The 24,474-nt window shown below is 43.2% G+C and overlaps 1 protein-coding gene across 2 annotated transcripts; it reads right to left on the reverse strand.

The window, feature by feature from the left end:
* Positions 1 to 294: 294 nt before the first annotated feature.
* Positions 295 to 19,507, reverse strand: GPR173 (G protein-coupled receptor 173). Of its 2 annotated transcripts, none has more exons than XM_011383455.1 (2): positions 19,280 to 19,507; positions 295 to 1,810 (listed from the first exon to the last, which is right to left on the reverse strand). In XM_011383455.1, exon 2 carries the CDS (start codon positions 1,711 to 1,713, stop codon positions 592 to 594), a length of 1,122 nt encoding a protein of 373 aa, XP_011381757.1. In that variant the 5' UTR covers positions 1,714 to 1,810; positions 19,280 to 19,507; the 3' UTR covers positions 295 to 591. The 2 variants fall into 2 exon arrangements, with proteins under 2 accessions (XP_011381757.1, XP_011381758.1); XM_011383456.1 differs by having other exon boundaries at positions 592 to 2,022.
* Positions 19,508 to 24,474: the final 4,967 nt, after the last annotated feature.

Consider the following 24,474-nt stretch of genomic DNA (forward strand, 5'->3'; position numbering starts at 1 on the left):
TGCTAAAGGACTTGGAAGGGGAGGGTGCATGGGAGCAGAGGGGACCAGAAGAGCTCTGGAAAGTCTATTTTACAGGAAAAATTTCCCCCTTCTGGACGATGTCAGAAGGAGAGACATTAAAGCAAGAAAGCCTGTCTCCTCAGCTGTTAGTAGAAAAACCTGCATTTTTAGCTTTGTTTTCTTTTTCTCAATTGGAGAGGGGGAGAGAGAGAGAGATACAGAGACAGAGAGAGAGACAGACAGACAGAGAGATACCCAGAGAGAGACAGAGAGACAGAGATTGAGAGACAGAGAGAGAGAGAGAGAGAGAGAGAGAGAGAGAGAGAGAGAGAGAGAGAGAGAGACTGTAGAAATGGAAAAGGAAGCAGTGGAGACAGGCCCTAGAACTAGAAACACCTCTTTCCCAATCCCGCACCCAGTCCCCAACCCTGGGGAGGTGTTGGCGAAGGTGACTAGATTCTGGGTGGTTTGAAGAGCTGGGCTGGAACTCGGAAAGAAAGGCTCCTGTACGGGGGCCTCACCCCTTCCTTTCTGTTGGCCCCATCATGGTGGCCTTGACCTTCTCCCTGCCTGTCTGCCTACCAGCCTGCTTCACATGACACAGTAGGGTTCTCTGGGAGCCGGAGCACCTCCTGTGCCCCAGCAGGGGACGTGAGTCCTCAGGCACTTCTTGAGGTCCTTGTTGAGCAGGAAGCAGACGATTGGGTTGACGGCAGCCTGGGCGAAGCTCATCCAAACAGCGGTGGCCAGGTAACGGTGGGGCACAGCACAAGCTTTCACAAACACTCGCCAGTAGCAGGCCACAATGTAAGGTGACCAGAGGAGCAGGAAGAGCAGTGTGATAGCGTAGAACATGCGGCCCAGCTGCTTTTCACCCTTGACCTCGTCCATGCCCAGCAGCCGCCGGCTGGCTGCATGCCCATTCTGCCGGATACCCAGTAGGGTTGGTGGCATGGGCCCACGGCCAAAGCCAGCGATCCAGTTGGCAGCAGCCTGGCCGGTGGCCCCAGGGCCATGGAATGTCCAGTTCTGGCTGATGGCTGGCACCATCTGCACTGGCTTCATCTTTCGGTGACGATACTCGAAGAGGAGCAGCTTGCCATAGACAGCATGTGTGGCTGCCATGAGCACAGCCAACATAAGCATGAAGCCCAGTGTGTCATTGGCCTTGAAGTAGCGATGCTCAAAGATGCACTGGTCCTCCTCACGGATAAACTTGTAGGTGCCCACGTCAAAGACGGGTGGGAAGGCCATGGCCACAGATAGGGTCCAGGCCATGCAGATGACGGCTGCGCATGTCCAGAGTGTCATGCGTTTGGCGTAGAAGCGGTGGTGGGCGATGGCCATGTAGCGGGTGACGCTGATGCAGAACAGCATGAAGGCCGCATGGAAGCAAAAGAGCACAGCCATAAAGGCCACAATCTTGCAGCTGAGCGCACTGAAGGTCCATGAGGAGCCGTGGCGCACAGAAGCCAGCACAAAGGGGAAGCAGACGGCAGAGCGGATGCCGTCAGCCAGGCACAGGTCCAGCAGAAAGTAATAAGGAGCTTTGTGCAGGGCACGCTCCTTGAGCACCAGCAGGGACAAAATGGCATTGCCTGCCAGGCTCACACACATGATCAGTCCCAACAGCACCAACTTCACATAAGCTGATGCTGATGGCGGGGACAGTGTGCCGCTCACCTCCTCGGGCTCTCCAGTGGTGTTGGCCATAATGAGGGGCAGGGGCTGCTCCCAACCCTATGGATTCAGCCAGTCGGGTACTCCATGGGCCCTGTGGGGCTCCATCAGTGGTCCTGCTGGGCTGCACCTGCAAATGGGGGTAATGGGGGAGACACAGACACAGAGAGACACATAGATGAGGGCAGGAGAGAGATAGAGAGAAAAAACACAGAGGCACAGAGACAGAGTGTGAAAGGATAGAACAAAGACACAGAAAATGGTGACAAAGATATAAATGGATAGAAATTCAGATGGAAATGGAGGGTATGAGAAAGAGTAAAAAGTGATAAAGAGAGAGAACTGAAGAGACAAGGAAAAGGGGAAAGAAGGAGAGAGAGACAGAGAAGGAGATGGACAGGGAGAGGGAGAGGAGGTAGGAGGGAGGGGGAGGGGAGAGAGAAAAGGAGAGAGAGAGAAGAAAAAGAGTGAGAAAGAGATGGAAAGGTGAAGAAGAAACAGAAAGGGTAGTGTTAGTGTGTCTATGTGGCCCCCCTCACTTGCTCCCAGGCTGGTGTCAGGCCCTGCCCCCGGCTCACTGCTGCTCCTACCCCCTCCTCACTGGGTGAGGGTACTTCATCTGTCTTGATGTCCTTGGTTACCTGTTTCTTCCACTGGTGGTTCTGCGGGGTGGGAATGTTGGTGTGGCTCTTCTCCCTCTTTGCAAAGTTCTAACATTGTGTTCTTCAAACTATTTTGATGGCCACCCATAGTTAGAAATACATTTTACATTACGACCTGGTAAACATACATGCACGTGCACATACAGCCAAGCTAAAGTTTCACAAAATAGTACTGAATCTATGTCTGAAAACCGTATCCCTATTAGTTTCTATTCTATTTCATGTTTTCTTTGTTAATACTGGTAGTCACTCATTAAATAGGTTTCTTTATTCATGATCAGGAATGTGCTTAGCCTGCTCAAGGAACAGAGGGAGAACCAGTGTGGTTGGAATGGGGCAGATAAGAGAGACGGTGGTAGAAGGCGAGGTCACAGAAGTGTCTGGGGCCAGGTTGAGAAGGGCTGCAGACCATGATGAAAACTTAGGTTTTTATTTTAAGTGAGATAAAAGTGGGGAGTGGGGAACACATGTAAATATAAAGATGTAAGTACGCTGTGTGTATTCATTCACTGAAAACTATTTATTGAGTATCTATTGTTTGCCAGGCACTGGAAATACAGTTGTAAACCAGACAGATAAAGATCCCTGCCCTTGTAGAACTGATATTCTAAATAATAGAGATACATAGGTCAGATAATGATAAGTTCCTAAAAAATAAAAAATAAAAAATGGAGGGAAGGGGGATAGGAAGTGTTAGAGGTGGGTGAGGTGCAATCTCAGATGAGGTAGACAGAGAAGGCTTCACAGAGGTGTCATCTGAGCAAAGATCTGAAAAAGGTGAGGGAGTGAACCATGGACTTCCCCCAGAAGAGAGGTTCAGGCAGAGGCAACAGCCGAAGCAAAGGCCCTGAGGTGGGACCGCACATGGAGCGTTTGCGGAAGTGCAAGGAGTTCACTGTGGGTGGAACAGAGTAAGCAAGAGGAAAGTGGTAGGAGGCGAGGTCAGAAAGGTGGCAAGGCCAGATCACATAGGCCATGGTAAGCACTTTGACTTTTACCCTGAGTGAGAGGGGAGCCATGAGCAGAGGTGAGATGTGATATGATCCAGGATTGAACAGGATCCTACTTGCTGCTGTGAGGAGCATGGACCATGGTGGCAAAGGTGGAAGTAGGGAGACTACCTAGGAGACTCCTGCAGTAATCCAGCTGAGAAATAAGAGCACCCCGTGCCCTTTGCCCTGCTTTATTTATTTTCCTAGAATTTATCTCTTTTAATGCACTGTATAATTTACTTTTAAAACTTGGTTTATTGCCTGCCTCTCCCTGTGAGAACAAAAGCTCCACAGGGCGGGGCTTGTAGACTCATATACTCTCCTCTAGAAGAGTGGTGCATAGCACATGGTAGGCCCTCAGTCCAAAGCTGTCAATCAATTGGCTGAGGGACTAAATGAGCTGGTGGCTCAGGGAGGGCTGCCTGGAGGCATCCAGATAGGGTTTTGCTGAAAAAGCAGCCTGTACATGGCACCCTGAAGTCTCAGAGCCGGTGCCAGTAGGTCATAAAAAGTTTCCGGGGCAGGAGCTCAAGAGAAGTGGGATTGGTGGGCCCCTTTCAGCTGGCCCCCAGGGCCTGATAGCTCCCCCATAACTGTGGACCAGCTGACAAGCAGCTAGATGTGTGTTAATGTGTATACACACGTACACGCACACTTCTTAGCCTTGAAGGGATGCAGGGGGAAAGTGATAGAGACAGAGAAATTAAATGTAAGAGGGAGTCAGGAGTCAGAGAGACACACACAGATCGATACAGAAGGAGATACAAGGAGAGAGGCAGACAGACAGAGATAGAGGAGGGAAGGGGATCTAGGGAAGAGAGAGGGAGCAGGGAGAGAGAGAGAGAGAGAGAGAGAGAGGGAGAGGTAGACAGAAGGGGAGGGATAATGCCAGGAAAGAGAGAAAGATATAAATATAGATAAAGAGAGGGGATGGAGACAGAGGCATAGACAGACAGACAGAGGCAGAAATAAAGACGGAGATAGAGGGAGACACAGAGAGACACACTAAGACCAAGAAGGTGGATTATGTGTAGCCCAGAGTCTTGGTGCAAACAAAAATAAACATTAAAAAAAAAAAAACTAACTAAAAAACAATAGTAGCAAAAAAACACAAAACCCTAGTGTTGCCTGGAAAGCTAAAGTGACTGTATAAATAAGTGAGAAGAGGGTTCTTTGAGCACAGACTGGCAGCCACAGCCTAGGCCTATCCGAGGCTAAGGATGTGGGAGCATGCACTCAATACACGCACTTTATCAGTCACCCTTAGACCTGTGTCACAGACACCTACATACTCACAGACACATAGCCTACTGAGATGGAGACCCACGGACAGCAGCCAGGTCACACAGAGGGACACACACACACACACACACACACACACACACACACACACACAGATCCTGTTTGCTGCCTCAGTCACGCAGGCACAGCATACCCAGCCTAAACGCCAGTGCTTTCCTCCTTAACAAAGGCGTTACTGCCCCCTAAGGAACATTTTGGAAATTTGTAGGTGCATTTTTGGTTGTCACAAGGCTTTAATGTAGTGTGTCCTTCTAACATTTAGAGGTCCAGTGATCTGCAGGTCAGTCCCACACAACCAACATATGTTCCACCTCACCTAGGACTTTGGATTGGTAATGAACTAAACCTAGAATCTACCTCTATTTCACAGATAAATACAATTCCGCCCCCCCGCCCCCCGTTTTAATATACAGCATGTCCTTGAATAACGTTTCATTCAATGTCATTTGGTTATAAGTTGAGATGCTATAGGAACTTAAGTCTTGCTTCTATCAATTAGACTATGATAAAACTGGTTTTATAATAATGTGTCATTTTACCGCAGTTTCAAGAAACTATCAGCAACGCTAAATGAGGATTTACAGTACCCTGAATTATCCAGGAATGAGTCTATTATGTTACAGCAGACTGTACTTTGTTTTGTGGAGCACTTTCCTTGAGTTGTTGACTATTTTGGAAAAAATCTCACTCTTAAGCCTTTGCCTGGCATTTTTCTGCTCTTTGTGCAAGGAGCAGCTTCTGATTTTTCCCTTTCTCTTTAATCCACGTTTACTTATTACAAGATGTTTCATGCCTCCTCTAATTACTTCATTGAACTTCCAGGGGAATGTCAGGGCCAAACATTTACATACTGAAATACAAATTATTTTCTTACAAATCACTTTCCTTTTATTTTTTATTTATTTGTATGAAAGTTAGTACAATATGGCTATTATATAAAATGCTATATGTCTTTCCTTTTGAAATTATATGTGCGGAGAGATTATATTATTTAAGAACTTCATGTCCAGACAGTAAAGGTGTGTTACAAAATATGTTACATAAAAGGTGGTGTTGGGTATGAGGGTTGAGTATTACTCACATACACAGACACAGACACACGCACTCACACATATACATGTGCAAGGGCCCATAAACCCACACACATGTACGTGCGAGCTGTCACACATAGACTCATATATACTCTTTCTCCCAATATACCTGATTATTCATATCCTGACATATTCAGTCAAACTGTTGCAACACAGGTATGTAATCAGTGGCATACCTATATCGTCACATATACAAACACCATTACACACATTAACACTCAAAGTCACTTACATACGACAACATACTCACATGCATTTGAACCCTGCTATACGCATACACACACAAACGCATACATACTTATACACAGACCGAATCTCCCTCAGATACCCACTGATATTTTTACATGGAGTAAAAAATAGGCAAGTAAAAAACTCCTCACATATACGCACATGTAATACTCTAACACAGAGACTGACTGATCCAAACCCTCTTACATTTATTAGTCACTCACCGACACAGATATGTACATCCTAGCACATATATACAGATGCCCATTCATGGACACACTCACTTATGCAGAGAAGTATACCAGCTCCAACACACACATGCCCCTTAGCAGTATGCAAGTGCAAACAAACAGAAAAGCTGCCCCTGTACACAGGCACACTTATACACAGACATGTGTACATACACAAACTTGCTCACAACACACTTACTTAATATACATATCCTGCAACAGGTATACACTGAGACAACCCTGCACATGTGCACAGACCAGTCAATTCCTGCACACACAGGTGGAAACGTTAGCAGAACTGCCAGGCGGACACCTGCCACAGCAGAGAGCCAGAGCAAGATGGGGCTGTGGGGGGCTATGTGAAAAGGGAGGTTGTAAACATTTGGATGTTTTCTGTTGTAATATTCCAGGTTGTATGATTATTACTTTGATTGCCCTCATTTATCATCAGTGAGGTTTTTTTTGGCTTTCCCCCATACACGTACGATGTTTTACTTTTAATTTGATCTCATTCTTATTTTCCACAACTTTTTTTTCCTATAAGAATAGAAGGGTTGTATGATTGTTGCTGTTATTGCTATTATATGATATTAGATGTTCCTAAGGAGAATACAATTATTTTGTTAATTTTCTTAACTGTTACTTCTTTATAAAAAAACCTTTTTCTTCTAGAACATTTGAGACATAAAAAAGTAGACAGAATCCTGTAATAAACCTCAGTGTACTCATCGCCCAGATTGACCAATAATCAATTCATAGGATCTTGTTTCACCTATAACATCATGCACTTCCCCCACTTCCAGGATATTCTGAAGCATATCTATTATATCATTTAGTTAATAAGTATTTCAGTATTTCTAAAAGAACACTTAAAATATTACAATAATATAATTTCTATAATTTCTTGGTTTGCTTATTGATTTACTTGCTATTGGCTTTTAATACTAACAATTAGCCAAATCTGATTCTTGGTGGGATTTCCTAATTGATTTCATAATTAATTATTATTTTTTGTTTTTAGATAAAAACATTTGCCAATAAATGAATGAAGCCTGACTTTAGTTGAATTGAACTGATTCACTAAACAAAAAGCTAGGCCTTTGTAACTATTTCAGAGTGCTGTTTTCTTAAGAATGCAGATCTAAAATTTGTTTTTTGAAAAAAATCAGTTTTCAGAAGTCACAAGGGTGTGCTGACCCCTTCAATACTTTATATTCAATTTTTAAGATTTTTCCCCCTAACAAAATGGACATTTTGATTAAAGCTGGAAAATCAGGAGACTCATAAGACAAATATAGTAGTCTCCCCTCCAAAAAAATCCAGGATGTCCCTAATTAAAGCAATTTAAGGATCGTCTCAAATTTGGATTTAGCTGCCCAATTAGTCATCTCTTCTTCAGCATAAATGTCTGATTTGTGTGGAAAAGTTATCAAAAGAAACTTCATTTCCCAGTAGGCTATGTTGGTCATCTGACCATAAAACACTCTATCACGCAGAGAAAGATTTGGACTTTTTAAAGCAACTGGAAGTGCAAATTAAGAAACCAGGCTCATTTATGAGATGGTTTAGATCATTCTTAGATGGAACTCAAGCAGCTAGTAACGGGGTTGCACGATTAGCAAGTAAAGCTAAGATGCCCCTCCCAGTAGAATCTCACATGTCAGCAGTCCGCCAGAAAATTGTCCGCACTACATTTGGAACCAATGAGGTAAAAAGAATAGGAAAGGGGACACTTTCAATTACTGCTGTTAGGAGACACAGTGATGACAGGTCAAAGGACATCTAGATGACACTAACCCAGAAGATTGCTGAATCAAAAGGATTTTCATTTTATATTGATGAATCTCTGGATATTGATTAACTGTGCTTGGTTCATGGTATTAATCAGAAATCCCAAAGAGAAATGCAAGAAGCACCAAAATAAACTATGGTTGAAATAATCAAAGCGATATATGAAAATTTTGAAATGTGGTGGAAACTGCATAAGTCTGTGGACTGATGCTGCTGTTGTGATGGCAGGAAGTTTACATTTAGAATTTGTTCTAAAAACCCCCAGATTCATTCACCAAGGAGCCCTCACTTTATAAAAGTTTGCCTGTAGGTCTAATTTCCACAGTAAATGATGCTAGGTGAGTTTAATTAAATCCAAGGCACTACCTACCCACCCATGTGTCAGGTTTCTGTGAAGCATTGGGATCATTTCGCCCTTCTCTATTGTTTTAAACAATATTGTGTAAAGATTTTGTAAAAGACTTATGGGCTAAAAGAAAATTTTCAGCATTTCTTTGTGAATAACTTTCGCTTTGCAGATTTGATGCTTACTGATTTCAACAAATGGCTCTTTGAGCACATGAATAAAATTACATCAAAAATTTTAAAGACACTCAAAAATATATAAAAGTATACTGACAAGGTTTATAGATTTGAAATCAAACTTCAACTTAGATGCGAGGTCAAGTATAGTTCCCTGGGTGATGTTTAGCTGGCATTAGAAATTGAATACTAAAAAAGACTTATTAAGATGAGTAGAGCAATGTCTGTCTACTTAGGGGGAAAGCTTCATCATTATTTTGAAATACTCAAAATGAAAATTTTCTGTTGGAGTCAAAATTCACAAGCATTTGTTACAAGAAATTTCAGCATTACATCTCATTGAAAGAAAAGAAAGAGACATTAGATTTCAAGAAAGACCCCACCTTTGAAACACAAAATTCAGACTAAAATTATCCAAGTTCTGCTTATTGATGAGAAAGGAGTTTTAACCAATTAAAACATACTCTTTGACCATTTGTTGCCACCTACTTAGGCAGCAAGAAGTCACCTCTTGATGGTGACTACCAAAAGACAGAAGAGATCATGTAGCTATTTCAAGCATAAAACATGGGTCTCTGCCTTGCCATGGCAAGAACAAATGAGTTATAAAAGGGAAGTGAAGAGAGACGTACGAACAAAAAGTTGTTTCATTTCTTTAGAGAGGTTGGTATGGTGTGGAAGCACCAGCCATATTCAACACTGGAAAATGCATCTGATGCTTCAGAAAAATTCAAATGGTACTTGATGACTCCAAAGCTCATACTTTTGAGGTGAGCTTTGCTGTCCTGCAGAAGTATGCAGCTACATTTCATACATTCAAACCAATTATTTAGGACATTAGGGCAAAATGTGCCCGAACACCCGCCATGGAATGGATCCTACTTTCAACAACATGTCTTCCAAGACCAAGAAATGGCAGGACACGATGAAAGCTTATATTCATGTCAAAACTAATAGTTACTCGCTTCATTTGTTTTGTTTCATTTCGTTTGTTTTTACCAAGAAACACAACAACTTGATGTAGAAGATCTATGCTCAGCGCCAACTGATTTACCAAATCATGATGACAATGACCATAAATGAATTAAATGACCATAAAATAAATCAAAGCAGTCATGACCAAAGGCTCAGAAGTGGACATGAAGAATGTTGACCACTACAAATCTGCATGAGTGAATAAAAATGTTATGGCTCCAGAAGTGAGCTCAAGTGTGAAAAACTTCTGAAAAGATTTCATTTAAAAGTTGTATGTAAATTCGGTATTTAATAACTCCCCTAAAACTTTGCATTTTTGTTTTTCTTACCACAGTTTGTATAACATAACGAAAATGTAAAGAATTTCTTTTAATCAAATCCCAGTACCCTTAAATCCTCTTCAGTTTACTCTAATGTGCTATATACATATTTCACCTCTGTGTGCTGGGTTATGAATGCCCTAACACATTCACATCTAGTCACATTGCACAGATACACTAGCACACAGAGACAGGCACATGTGTACATGGAGATTCAAATTTGCGCTCACATCCAGACTTACACCAGCTGATAAGTGCAATCAGGTGTCAATACAAACACACAAATACACACACACACACACACACACACACACACACACACACTTCTCTTCTACATAGAAACAGTTAGGCAATCTGTGTAGGTGCCCACCTGCAAATCAAGCAAAGATATACAAAACACATACATATACACACACCTTTCTATAGAAATATAGGCCTAAACAAAGACACGTTCACATGGGCACATGTAGACACATATACCTACAGATCAAATCATATGGACCTACATGCTGTCAGACAAAATCATGCTTGCACAGACATAAGAACTGACATTTAGACACGGGTCTAGTCCTGCTCACATTCTACAGATCTAGGCCCTCTCCTACCCTAGGCTCTTACACTAAGAGATTAAAACCCACTGTCTTATACGAACCCTGCCCTGGCACACATACATATACACACAGTATAGATACGTTTGCACATACAGGCACATCACTCAAGTTCACTGCTACACACACAGAGGTAGGTGGGCATGTGGAACAGAGCAGACTCATGCATTTACACCCACACAACCATCGATACTTATAAACACAGATACACACAAATCCTCAGATGCACACACTCATTCACAGCCACACATACACTCACACAACACAGATACACACATCCTAGTACATGGCCAGATACGCACAAATCTTTTATACACATACACACTCATCATCATCATCATTATCATCATCATCATATATAAACCTCGATACCAACCTTCTTACATTTACAGACACAGCAGAGATTCACAAGCACACATTTACATCCTGACCACTATGCATCTGTTTACATATTCAGATAAACACACACACACACGCACACACACACACACACACAGAAGCGTGCTCAAATATGTCAATATACTAGCAACACAGGTAATATCCACACCCACATGGACAAAACACTACCACAGATATAGGTGTGTGCACTCATACATCCAGAGGTGTGTACACTGGGAAATACACACTCAGGTTCAAACCCTCTCCATCATCCTCCTAGACACACATTTCCTTTCTCATACCCCCATGGTTTTATATATATAGTGGGACATACTTAGGTACAAACCCAGTTTTATATACAAACACACTCTCACGTACACACAGGATATGTTCATTCCCTCAGACATACACATAGATGCAGATAATGTAGTAAATATGCACACAGAAGCTACCCCATTCACACTGACGGGTGGACACATACTATTACTTACACATTAGCACGTGTAGTAATTATAGTGCTAGATAACACCTTAGATGGCACAGAGGACTCATTATGTGCCAGGCACTGTCCTAAGCACTTTTCAAGTATTAACTCATCCAATTTTCACCCTATGAGATAGGTTGTATTATTACCCTTACTTTACGAATAAGAAACTGGCGCTTAGTTGAGTTAGGTGACTTACCAAAAGCCACACAGGTGTTAAACAGTAGAACTAGGATTTAAACCCAGAGCTTAGCTCCAGAGACCTTGCAGATATAACTTATTTACATGTAGAAACACACTCACCTCATGTACATATATAGATACACATCACTCTAGCACAAGCCCATGCACACACAAGCCACATAGTGACACACTCAGGTACAAACAGCCACATACACATAGGCACATACACAAACATGGATATGCTCTTACTTACAGACACTCCAGCAGAGGTACATATGCCCTAGGAAAGATATATATATTCATACATACACACGATCACACACTCACAGACACACTCGCACTATCAAACTCACAAAACATCTAGATACACCACTTATACACCATTCAGATAAGTCCACACTCACATACAGACACACCCACATTCTCAGATACATTCCCCACCCAAATACACCAAAACGCTCTCGCACACACTAACCAGCTATGCTTAAATGCACACACCTCCACCCAGATACACTCACACTCAAACACCCTGAACAGATTCATCTATACACTCTTTCACACACCACCCGGATACACCCTATCTCTCTCTCACACGCCATCCAGAGAGAATGCCACACATCTTACTTGGATAAACCCACTCTCATTTGCTCTAACCCAGATAGGTATATAGTCTATTTTTCACACACACTATTCACATACACCCACTTTTACACACATACCCAATACTGATACAGCCACACTCTTTCACACACATCCCATGTAAACACACCCATCCTCATACATACGCACCTCAAACACACTTAGACTTACAGGCACACCACCCATATACAGCCATACTTATGCAGACTCCCAACTCAGTATACCTACACTCTCACATACAACATTAAAATACCCTCAAACTTATCCCCTCCAACCCAGAGCCCTCATACCCAACCCAGGCACTTACAATCTCTCTCACACACAGTATCAAGACATGCCCACAATTACACGAACACCATTCAGAGAGACACTATACTTACACACACCCCACCAAGATACACTTAAAAATTCCCAATCTAAATATATCCAAATGCAGATATCCACCTACACCTAACCAGACACTCACTTATCCATATACACCCACACTTTCTCCTGTTCTTTCTGTCTCTTTCTCTGTGTCTCTGCCTTTGTCTCTCTCTTTCTCTCTCTCTCTCACACACACACACACACACACACACACACACACCCCATATGGACCACTGAAATACATTCACCCTCAAGAGGCATCATCTAGATACGCTCCACTATCATCTAGATACATTTGCATTCACACACACACACAGCCCACTGAGATATGATGAACTCTTACACATGCTGTCCAGGTGCATCTCCCCAGACATTCCACTGCCCGGATACATCCAAGCTTTCATCTCCTCCACTTTACCTAGATGCATGCACACTCAAACACACATTTCTTACCAAGACATGCCTCCCAAACTGTTGCTTTCACAAACCCCATTCAGTTATACAGAGACTCACAAACATACCCAAGTACATACACACCCAGATACACAACCAAAACTCTCACAGCACACCATTTAGATATAGCTTAGTACACACTCTGCCACCCAAGTACACCTGTGCTCTCACCAACCCATCACTAGATACACTCACATTCAAACACACTCCACCAAAATACACCCCCTTACTGTCTCACACACAGCCTTGATGTACCCCTACATCATCCAGATATACCCACTCACACCAATATATGCACATTCACCCCTGGTCCAATTAAACACAAACACTTACACCCCACCAGATAATACTTACACACTCCTCCCACCAAATACATCTGTGTTCTCACATCTCATCACACTCAGTAACACCTACACTCTCTCTTACACATACACTCAATCCAAATCCTTTTTCTCTTAGGCACCATCATCTAGAATACCCACGCAATGCAGATACACCCACACTCTCACACACACCCCATCTACAGTGCACTCCAACTATATACACACTCGTATACACCCCAACCCTCACCAAGATGTGCCCAAATTCTCTGACACACACACACCATCTAGATATACTCCATCATACACTTCCATTGCCTAGATACGCTTGTGCTCTTACCCACCTACACATCATCCAGATATACCCACACTTGAATGCCCCCACCCCAATTCACCCATACTCCTACACACATACTCTACCCCAAAGCACCCACATCTCCTCTTTCACAAACAACACAGATACATTCATACTATCAAGCACATACATAGTAAAGATACTCTCATTCTCTCTTTCACTATCCAGATACCCATATGTGCCATATATACCAACATGTGTCAAATATACACATCCTCACACATATTCCCACACAGCCACACCCAATCTCTCACTCATACTGTCCTCCACCCAAATAGGCTGATGCTCTCATAGTACCCCACAAACACACCATTTACATACACCCTCACTCACACTCATTCTTTCCAAATATAGGTTTCCCCTGCTACTCAAAAGTAGAGCATTCCTATGAAACCTTTCGTAAGCTGAAATGCCGTAAAGTGAAGAGTATCTTCCGCTTTCTGAAAGTTCACATTATGCCACTTAGCTTTTACAAAAAAAAAAAAAAAAAGCCATTACCTTACCAATGTAGGTCTTTTGTGAAAGGGAAGTTGCTAATGTGAACTTTTGGAAAGTAGGGAATACCTGTACACCCAAGTGTCTCACATACACATCCTACCCAGAAACATCAAGGCTCTTTCTTACATACACACAATCCAGATCTTTCTTTCTCTCTCTCTCTCTCTCTCTCTTTCTCTCTCTCTTTTATATCTCTCTCTATCTCTTATCTCACCAAATATACCACCTCTTACACACACACGCACTGTGCTCTACCCAGACATACCTTCACTTATACATACGCATTCACATCTATATTTCTGCCTGGATGGCATAATTTCGGTGCTCTCTGTGAAAACCATTTACCAACCCTAATCACCATACAATGCCATTCTGTCCTGGGCCTTTGATGGTGGGGTAATGGGAAGGGAGGTCTTTGTGTTTTAAGAAGTTCTTTTCTAAAGCAGTCACAGACTCCCTTCCTTAGTAGGTTATCAGTCATGATTGGTTCCTATTTCTTTTATTTTATTTAATTTTAGTTTTTTATTTATTATTATTTTTTAAATTAAAGTTAACATTCAATATTATATTAGTTTCAGATATACAGCATAGTGGTTAGACATTTTTATGATTTATGAAGTGATGCCCCCAATAAGTCTAGTACCCACCTGGCACTACACATAGTTATTACAATATTATTACTTCTTGAGTGTGAATGATGACAGGAATTATCCTGAGATCCCCACAAAAACCCAGCACATGGTCAAGGCCAGAGAGGCCGCAGAAGGGCGTCATGGATCACTCAGGTGTTATAGCTTGCCATCTCGTAGGATGTCTACACAGTCAGAACGAGACATGGTTTAGTAGGGTGCCACTGACTCTCATACATGCACACAAACACATGCTGGGGTACACAGAGTATCACACAGATTCATAAGTACCCTCCCTATCATCCCCTTAGTGATAGGGCCTATCCGCCCAGGCTCAAGGCCAAGTATCTCTCTCACACAGACATACCATCAGAGAGGCACATGCACAAATACCTACACTCATCCCTACACACAAGCACATTCACAGCGATGCACGTTCACACTACACTTGGTCCCAAATGTGCATATCCATTTACTTTCAAACATCGGCATATATGCATGACACACATTTGCATGACATAATACTTATGAAGGACATATGTTCGCTCACAAACACAGGTGTACACACAAGCACACTTACGCATGCCCACAGATAAGCAGACTCTGTATCATATCCAATGAGACAATGAACAAACATGACACACAGAGATAAATTCCTAAATGTATACACACACACTTCAGACATTACCATATAAGCATATTCATACACACTCATACATGGGTATACTTGCACATATAAACACCCAGACGTGCACGTTTGTCAATGAGATGAAGTATTCATATACAGACACTGTAACACACATAGACTTATACACATAACTGGGTATGTATACCTATGAGCATATTCACGTGCACATAGATTTGTACAGCATTCATTCCTCTATGCACACAATGAGACATGTAGATACAAATGTACTTGCAAAACACATTCATACAATCACAGTCAGATATGCACACCATGTACATTCCACACATACATACACCGATATGAGAAGCTATACAAACAAAAAAAGATTCATTTACACTTACATTCCCAGACAGACTTTGACATAAAGGTATGTTTGCACACATAAAAGAACAGTCACATATTCTCACAGACTTGTATATCTGCACAAGAAGAGTTGGTAACACCCATCACAGACACACACATGCAAAGACATCTTCATGCACACACACACTTATTAGCCATTTACATTGTTCCACAACACACATTCCAGAATAAATAATGGTATATAAACACAACACACATATGCAAATAATTAGAACTGTACAAACTGGTACATTCACATACTTGTACATTCAGACAGGCACACACACAGGCATATTCACACAAAGAGATGTGCATGAACATACAGGAAATATACAGACATGTTTGTTCAAATGTACACACAGCCAGATGTTTACACATACTAGCATATACACAATACATACATACAGTTACTCACATATCCACACTCATACTCAGAAATTCAAACAAAACACATGATACGTGCACCTCAGTTATTATGAAATGTAGTTACTCCTGCATACTACAATCAGACATGCATTCACACATGACTGTACCCATAAACACAATTAGACATATACACAAATGTATCCATTCATCTATGCACACAGCCTTTTGTGTGTGTGTGTGTATACATATATATATATATATATATATATATGTATACACACAAGCATATACCCCTCAGCTATACCCATATACATAATCAAATGTGCATACATAGGCATACCCACAAAATATATTTTCATGCACAAAACATGTATTCACACACTCTCCCTTACCCATGCAATTAGTTCTCCTTATACCAGTGTGACCATCTACACTAACATTTCCCCAATCATATGTGGACTCATAGGCCTGCCTACAGACAAAATATACTCAAACATGCACACACAGAAATATACATAATTCAAAATGCTGGAGAATCCACATGGACATTCACACACAGGCCTATTCATACATATACATGACAGATACACCCACGCAGAAACATGTTTGCACACACATACTCTGCCATACACACATGGACACACACACACACAAACACACCATTTAAATACATGCATATGCATACATGGGCACACACAAATATACACAATCAGATACAATTAAGCACTCACCTAATTGGACATGCATACCCAGGTATTCTGAAACCCTCACACTCATACACATATAATCGGATATGCACACTCAAAGACAAATTGATATCACACACACATATAACCAGACATTCAACAGGCCCATTGACTCAGAGAAACACACACACTTACTCAGGCTCAGAATCAAACATGCCCACTTGCTCAGACAGACATGCAAAGTCATACCCACACCCCTGTTATACACACAAAGCCTATCCAAGCACCCACACTCGCATACACCATCACATGACTTGCTCACACACAGAGACTCATACACATCTACAGTGCCCATGAACAGTCACACACACACAGATTGCACACACGGCAACACATATTCAGTTGCACATATACACCCATGCTGAGGGCCAGATGCATCTGGACCACAGTCTGGGTCCTTTCCCTTCCACAACAAATGCTTCTTCAGAAAAGTCTACTCTATACCTCTATGCCTCCACATAGGGGGTCTTCCGAGCCTCAGTCTTTCCCCTTCTTCTCCTCCCAGGTCTTGAGGACCCTTCTCCAGTCACTGACCCCTTGCTTAGTGTTCCACCACATCTCAACACCAGAAACCAGCCGGCAGACCCCACTGTTACCCTAGTCCAGGCTGCAGGTTAGCAACTCCCTGGGACCTGTACCCTACAGGTCTGGTTGCTGCATGGGCCACATCCCAGTTCTAACCAAAGCACTTCACTCTCAGAAGCTTCAGACTTGTCTCTGAGCCCTGCCAGACACTGACCACAGGCCAAACTCTCGCCAAGTCTCCCCTCAACAGGGAGATGCATACATCACCAGGGCCAGGAATGCTGCAGGCTGTAACCCAGGCCTCTGCTAACTCAGGGATAGGGTGGGAGGTGGAGGTGGTCTAAAGCTTGTGTGTGTGTGTGTGTGTGTGTGTGTGTGTCAGCATGCGTGTGCACAAGCATAAGCACAGACAGGGGCAAATGTCGGGAAAGGAGCTTGGAGTGGGGTGGGGGCGCGAGGCTCTGCCTACAGTCACCACTTACCATTCGCTACAAACAAGGAGTTACAACATAGAGCTGCCTCTGCCTCCTTTACATTACTCATTTGCTTACCTGCTGCCTTCCTCAGATCTCTGCCAAAACCTTGGAGAAGAGGGATCAGTGACTCCCCAAATAATCAATAACAATATTAATCATGAATAATCAGCAACAATATTGACCATGAGCTTTGCTGACATTGCTTCAGGGCTACTTCTATGCATATCCTTTATTTGCATGCACCAACTCGTTTAGTCACTACACATACCCATGATGGAAGGGTCACTTTTCCAGTCTCTGACAGATGGGAAAACTGAGGTTTAGGAAGTGGCCTGCTTTCAATAAAGTTGCAGAGCTAGTAGTTGGGGGAAAGAGTCCCTGGAGAATCCATGTTCTCCATGTACCAGGCTTTCTTGCCCCTTCAGGGACCACTGGCCACTGCATACAAGGTCATAAGATCTGGGGATCCCAGACACAACATGGGTGTCTGAAACAGAGATAGACAACCTTGTGATGGAGGCTGGGGCCCACACTGTGTGGACAACTGTGTTGTGTCTGGCCCCTGCAGGTTGTTGTGTGATGTGGTCCTTGACCTCACAGAGCTATCAGGCAGCCTAGGGCCTGGATGCTCCCCTTTCCCACCTCACCTTTCTTTTGGCCCTACAGTGGCTTCCACAGCAATATCTTCAGTGGTGAGTGAGCAAAAGTCTGCTACCTGTGGGGAGAGACAGAGGAGGGAAGGAAGGAGGGAGGGAAAGAAAGAAGGAAGAAAAGAAAGAAGGAAGGGCAGAAAGGAGAGGGAAGGAAGAAGGAAAGAGGGCGTGGGGGTGGTCTGGGATAGAAGCAGCTTCTCTGTCATGTCTACTCACTTGCCTGCTCACACACACAGACACAAACACAGACCCTGCCTTCAGACCAAGGAACCTTGGAAGAGAGTGGAAGGAGAGTGGAAGACGGGGAAGAGGAAGGGGAAGCAGCTGCAGGAGGGTGAGCCTGCCCAGGATGCAGGCATTGTGAGGAGAGCATGGCCTGACTCCCAGGCATGCCTTCCACAGCTAGCACACAAGGAAATATTAACACAGCCTTGTGCCCAAGTGCAACCATAATGATAAAAATAGACCCTGGTCGAGGAAACAGGTGGTGGTTCCTTTTCTCATGGGACATTTGAGATTGGGAAATATGGGGATGGTTAGAGGACTCTCTAGGCTTGGGTGCCCAACTAGCCCTTATGATGGAGTGGAGAGAGAGAGAGAGAGAGAGAGAGAGAGAGAGAGAGAGAGAGAGAGAGAGCGAGCGTGAGAGAGCACGATGGAGAGATCGACAGAGAAAGACAGAAAGCATGACAGTGATGGAGACTCTGAAATCTGTGTGGGGAGACAGAAAGGAAGTCCCAGCCCTCCATCCTTGGTGAAGAGATGCTGACTACTTACCTGGGTTCTCTCAGCAGGGCTGTCTTGGAATCCGGGGAGAAGGCTCAAGCTGTCTCACCAAGGATAAACCGCAGCTCAGGCCACATTGTGGGGCCCTCAGTGATCTGGCGGCTAGTGACACTACTGCTTCTGTTGCCTTGGATACAGCTGGGCTGGTCTAAATTGCCGACATCAGAGTAAGCAGGTACCAGAGGGGTGCACTGAGCAAAGCTGAGGGTGTTGGGGAACACCAGGTGGGTAGCATACAGCCTTGGGATGCCCAGCTAGCTGGCAGGTGGGGGTCCCAGCAGGCGTTTCCTGCCCTACACACTCCCACTCCCATCTTCATGCCCCCACCAAGCTGGGAGGGAGCCAGTGCTGGTCCCTGCTACTCCGTCTGTCCGCCTGGCTGCCCGTCCCTCCTTCCCCCCAACCCCCTGTCTGTCTGCTGGCCGCCGCCTTTTGTCCTCAGAAGACACGGTCCCTGCGGGGCCTCTGCCAAGCCTCTAGCAGATGCTCAGGGCCTGGGGCTCCTCCCTGGGACCACTTGGGCCATGGCCTGGAGAGAGCCCCAGGTTGAGGGGGCTCTCATCCAGGCTCATCCCGCTCCCTAGGCCTGGCAGGGATGGGGAAGAGGTGCAGGTCCACAGCCAGAGGCAGCAGCAGAGGTGGTGTTGGGGAGGGGATGGACGCCAGAAAGAGGGGGTGGGGTGAAGAGAGAGGCTGGCCTGATAGCTGTGTCCCGGGTTTTAGATCCGGGTTGAGGAGAGTGGCTCAGAGCATCATAGAGGGGGTCCTGATGAAAAACAGGGGCACCTCGGGCCTGCCGGAGGGACCCTCCTGGCCTGGGAACCACCGCAGCTCACACAAATTCAGGTCCCAAGATGTTAAGGACACTCAGCCTGGATGGGACATCAGCGGGGAGCCTCGGGCCCTAAGCTGTACTCCATCCTGCCTGTCTGTCCCCCCTCTCCTCGATTCGCAAGGTCCCTGCCTCAGGGGCGGGAGGAGGAGGGAGGGGGCAGGGAGGGACAGGGAGGGAAGGAGGGAGGCTGAGCAAGCAGGGAGACTCCCAGCCGCCAGCCTAGTCCTCCCTGGGGCGGGGCGGCGGGGAGGGCGATTGGCAAGGCCAGGGAGCAGCCGGCTGGCTGGCAGGCCGACTGGGTGGGGATGCTGGCGCGGCAGCTGTGCTGCCAGGACAATAGCTGGCTGGAGAAGTCAAACCCTGGTCTTTCTGAGATGCTCAAGAGAGGCACTTGTGGAGGTGGGGAGAGGAAGCCAAGAGGTGCTTAGAGAGCAACTCACAGGGGTTGCAAGTGCAGAGGAGGTAGGGGTGGGGGGCAGAAAGGTCCTGTGGAAGTTTTTTAAAAACTTTGGGATGGGAGAATGCTTAAAGCTCTGAGAGGTGGAGTAGATAACCTTATTTAGAATGGATTCTATAGGCATTTTCCCAGCAAGGCCTGGGGATGGGTTGATGGCTTGTTGGGGCAGGGAGGGTTGTCTAGCTCTGAACATCCCCTCTCAGGACATCTCCTGTGCCATCCCTGCTTTCTCTGCTCCAGTACACAGGCAAACACCCATACTTAAGGCCATGTTCTAGGACAGCAGAATGGGACAGGTGAGGAGAAAGCCTGGTAGGCAGAGATCTGAAGACATGGAAAAAATATTTCTGTCCTGAATGGATAAAATTAAAACCAAATGATGCCATAGTGGGTCCCTTAATTTATAGCATTCAAGAATTCCAATTCTCTTGATATAAGCAATTTTCTTTCCCTTGTTCCCTTGCCCATTGGTTTACCCATTTTTAAAACATGCTTTATGCTAGGCCCAGGGGTGGGCACTGGGAATATGGGTAAATCGGACTTGCTCTCTGCCCTCAGGAAATCTTTGCTCTGCTACCAAACTGATGTCCTGCAGCCCACATGCATCTGAATCCCTTGGAGAACTTGTGAAATGTGGATCTCCAGGTCTAACCCTCAGAAATACTAATCTAGGAGATTTGAGAGGAGACTCCCAAACTATATTTTGATGAGGCCCTCACATGGTTATTTTTATGCCCACTGAAGATTTGGCACCATACTTTGGAGAGGGAGAAAAAGCCATGAGTCAAAGATAAATTCACAATGGAAATTAGAAAATATTTTGAACTGACAGTTAATGAAAATATTACATCTGAAATCTCGTGGGATGCTGCTCAGGCTATGCTTAGAGAGAAGTTTGTAGCCTTAAATTCGCATATTATTTTTTAAAAGGCTGAAAATTCATCTCAAAGAGTTAGAAACGACAAATTAAACTTAAAGAAAGTAGGAGAGCAATAAAAAGAGCATAAATTAATGAAATAGAAAAACAGAACTACAATAGAGAGGATCAACCGAGTTAAAAGTTCTCTGGAAAAACTAGACAAAAAATGATAAATCCCTGAGACTGATCCAGAAAAAAACAGATAGAACATAATTAACATCAGGAACAGTACAGAGGGCACTACACTGTGGGTCACAGATATATTAAAATATAATAAGACAGTATTATGAAAAGCTTTATACCAACAATTTTGAAAATTTTGATAAAGTAGGACAATCCCTGGAAAGATAGACTTCACTAAAACACACAAGAAAAAATTTAAATCTGAATAATTCTATAACCATTAAATAATTGAATTATAATTAAAGAGCTTTCCACAAAGAAACCTCCAGACCCAGAGACTGTCAAGGTGAACTCTACAAAATATTTAAAGTAAAAACCCATCAATTTTCTAATTTTATGCAAATTTTTCTTCAAGGGAATTGAAGAAAAATTATATGATCATTTTAATAGATTCAAAAAAAGCATCATGACAAAAAACTTAGCAAACTTAAGTTTGCTAAAAATATAAGGGAAATTCCTTAATTTAATGTACGTTATTTGCAAAAACAAAACACAAACCTATAGCAAATATCATACCTACTGGGGGAATGTTGAATATTTTCTGTCTAAGGATGCCCACTATAACCACTTTTATTCAAATTGTACTGGAAGTCCTGGCTAGTGTACTAAAGCCAGAAAAATAAATAAAAGGCATAAGGATTAGAAAGGAAGGTATAAACATACTTCATCTGTAGTCAAGAAAATATGAAATAAAACCACACTCACTAGAAAAACATAATACTGAATGTAGGTAAGAATGTGGAGTGACTGGAATTTTCATACAGTGCTGATGAGAGTATAAACTGATATAACCACTTAGGAAACTGGTTAGCAATATCTACTAAAGGCGACCATATGCACACCCCATAAACCAGCAGTCCTATTCCCAGGTATATGCCAAACAGAAATGATTATATATGAAAATGTTAATAAAAGCCCTATTTGTAATAATCCAAACTGGAAACAGCCCAAATGTCATCAACAGAAGAATGACAAATTGTGATATACTCACACAGTGAAATACTACACATCGATGAGAAGAAATGCTCTACAACTACATACAAAAATGTGGGTGAATTCTGCAAATATTATACTGAGCAGGATAAACCAGACACAAAAGAACACATACTGTATAATTCCATTTATATGAAGTTCTTAACCAGGTGAAACTGATCTATGGTGATAAATGTCAGAAACAGTATTGCCTTTGGGGTCTGAGTAGGAGGCCCAAGATACTTTCTGCAATGCTGGGAATGTTCTGTTTCTTGATTTCCGTGCTGATTACACGGGTGGTTACTTAGTAACAATTTGCTGAGAGCTGTGTACTTTTCTTTGTGTGTGTTATACTGCAATAAAAGGTTTTTTTTTTTTAATGAAAAAGTAGAATAAGAAGTCAGGTAGTTTTCATCATAATGAGAGGCAAAAATGGGAACTGGGAGCTATGGGAGCTCAAGGGTCTCAGGAGCAGTGCTGGGAGAGTGTTGATATGCAAGATAAGTGTAGAAGAAGTGGAAGTGAGTTGGAAGATGTTTAAGAGGCAACATAGTATAGCAGTTAAGAGCACTGAATATTAAAAATAAAAAATAAAATATTCTGGCTTGAAGTTCCTTGGGTTTGAAATCATGCCTCTTTTCCTTCTTGCATAAGTTCCTTATTTATTAAATTGGGTAATAATAACTCTTGCAACATAGGGTTGTGATGATAAATGAAACAATATTTGTAAAGTGTTCATAATAATGTCAAGCCATACAATTAGTAACATCCACATCTTGATTAAATAAAAATGGAGCCTCCATGAGTGAAACAGCCCATACAAAGGCTTTGGTGGGGGGTGCTGTCTCAGAAAGCCAGATGTGTTTGGAACATGGCGAAAGCAATTTGCTGTGGCCTGGGTAAGAGACGCTCCTCCAGCATGGGCCAGACCCTGAATGCCAGGCTAAGGATCTCAGATTTTTCCTCGAAGACAGAGATATTGACCTCAACTCTTGCTATCTTGGTTTGCCCTCAGTTAACCTCTAACTCATGTCTTTCTGAGGCCCTCTAGAGAAAGGATTGTTCTGGTGAGATCGTCGGAAATGTCTAAGAACAGTGATGAGGAAAAAAGGGTTTGCAAAGTTGGGTGGCAGAGGCTGGCTGGACTCAAGCCCCCATCCTACTCTGAAACAACCTTCCTCCCTTAGCAGGGAGAGAAAAATTTCTACAAAAAAGCCGGTTTCTATGAGATAAGTACATAGGAACCAATAGGCAGAGCTGTAGGGAAAGAAGACAAGGGAAACTGAGTTATATACTTATAACTACAGTCCCTCATTTTGAATCAACTCCAACATTCTAGAGATGGGATAGTCCCGGTTCCCTTCTGTCTGTGCCCCTCTGTTTAGCTCTTTGAGCAGGTGGGGAGATGACCTCATTTTAGAGGATTTTAAAAGTTCCTTATTTCCTCCTGTTCCTTTCTCTGAAATGACGATACTCCACTACTAGGTGGGCAGAAGTGCCTATGTGAGGCTGCTGTGGTCTGCTTAACCAGTCCAGGCTGCACTGAATTGTTTTACCATTCAATTATGCTTTTAAAAAATTTAACATTTTCAGATAGAAATGTGCATAAAATTTACACACGCAGATGAATAGTTATAAAGTGAACATACATGTAGCTACTGTTCAGCTCAAGAAATAGAATATTAACAGTGTCCAGAAGCCCCTAGTATTAATGATTCTTTTACTTAAAAAAACCCACATTCCTTGTCCATCAATAGATGATTGGATAAAGAAGATATGGTACTTAAATAAAGTGAAATATTACTTGGCCATAAAAAGAA

The sequence above is a fragment of the Pteropus vampyrus genome, unplaced genomic scaffold, assembly GCF_000151845.1.
Source record: "Pteropus vampyrus isolate Shadow unplaced genomic scaffold, Pvam_2.0 Scaffold518, whole genome shotgun sequence".
Taxonomy (NCBI): domain Eukaryota; kingdom Metazoa; phylum Chordata; class Mammalia; order Chiroptera; family Pteropodidae; genus Pteropus; species Pteropus vampyrus.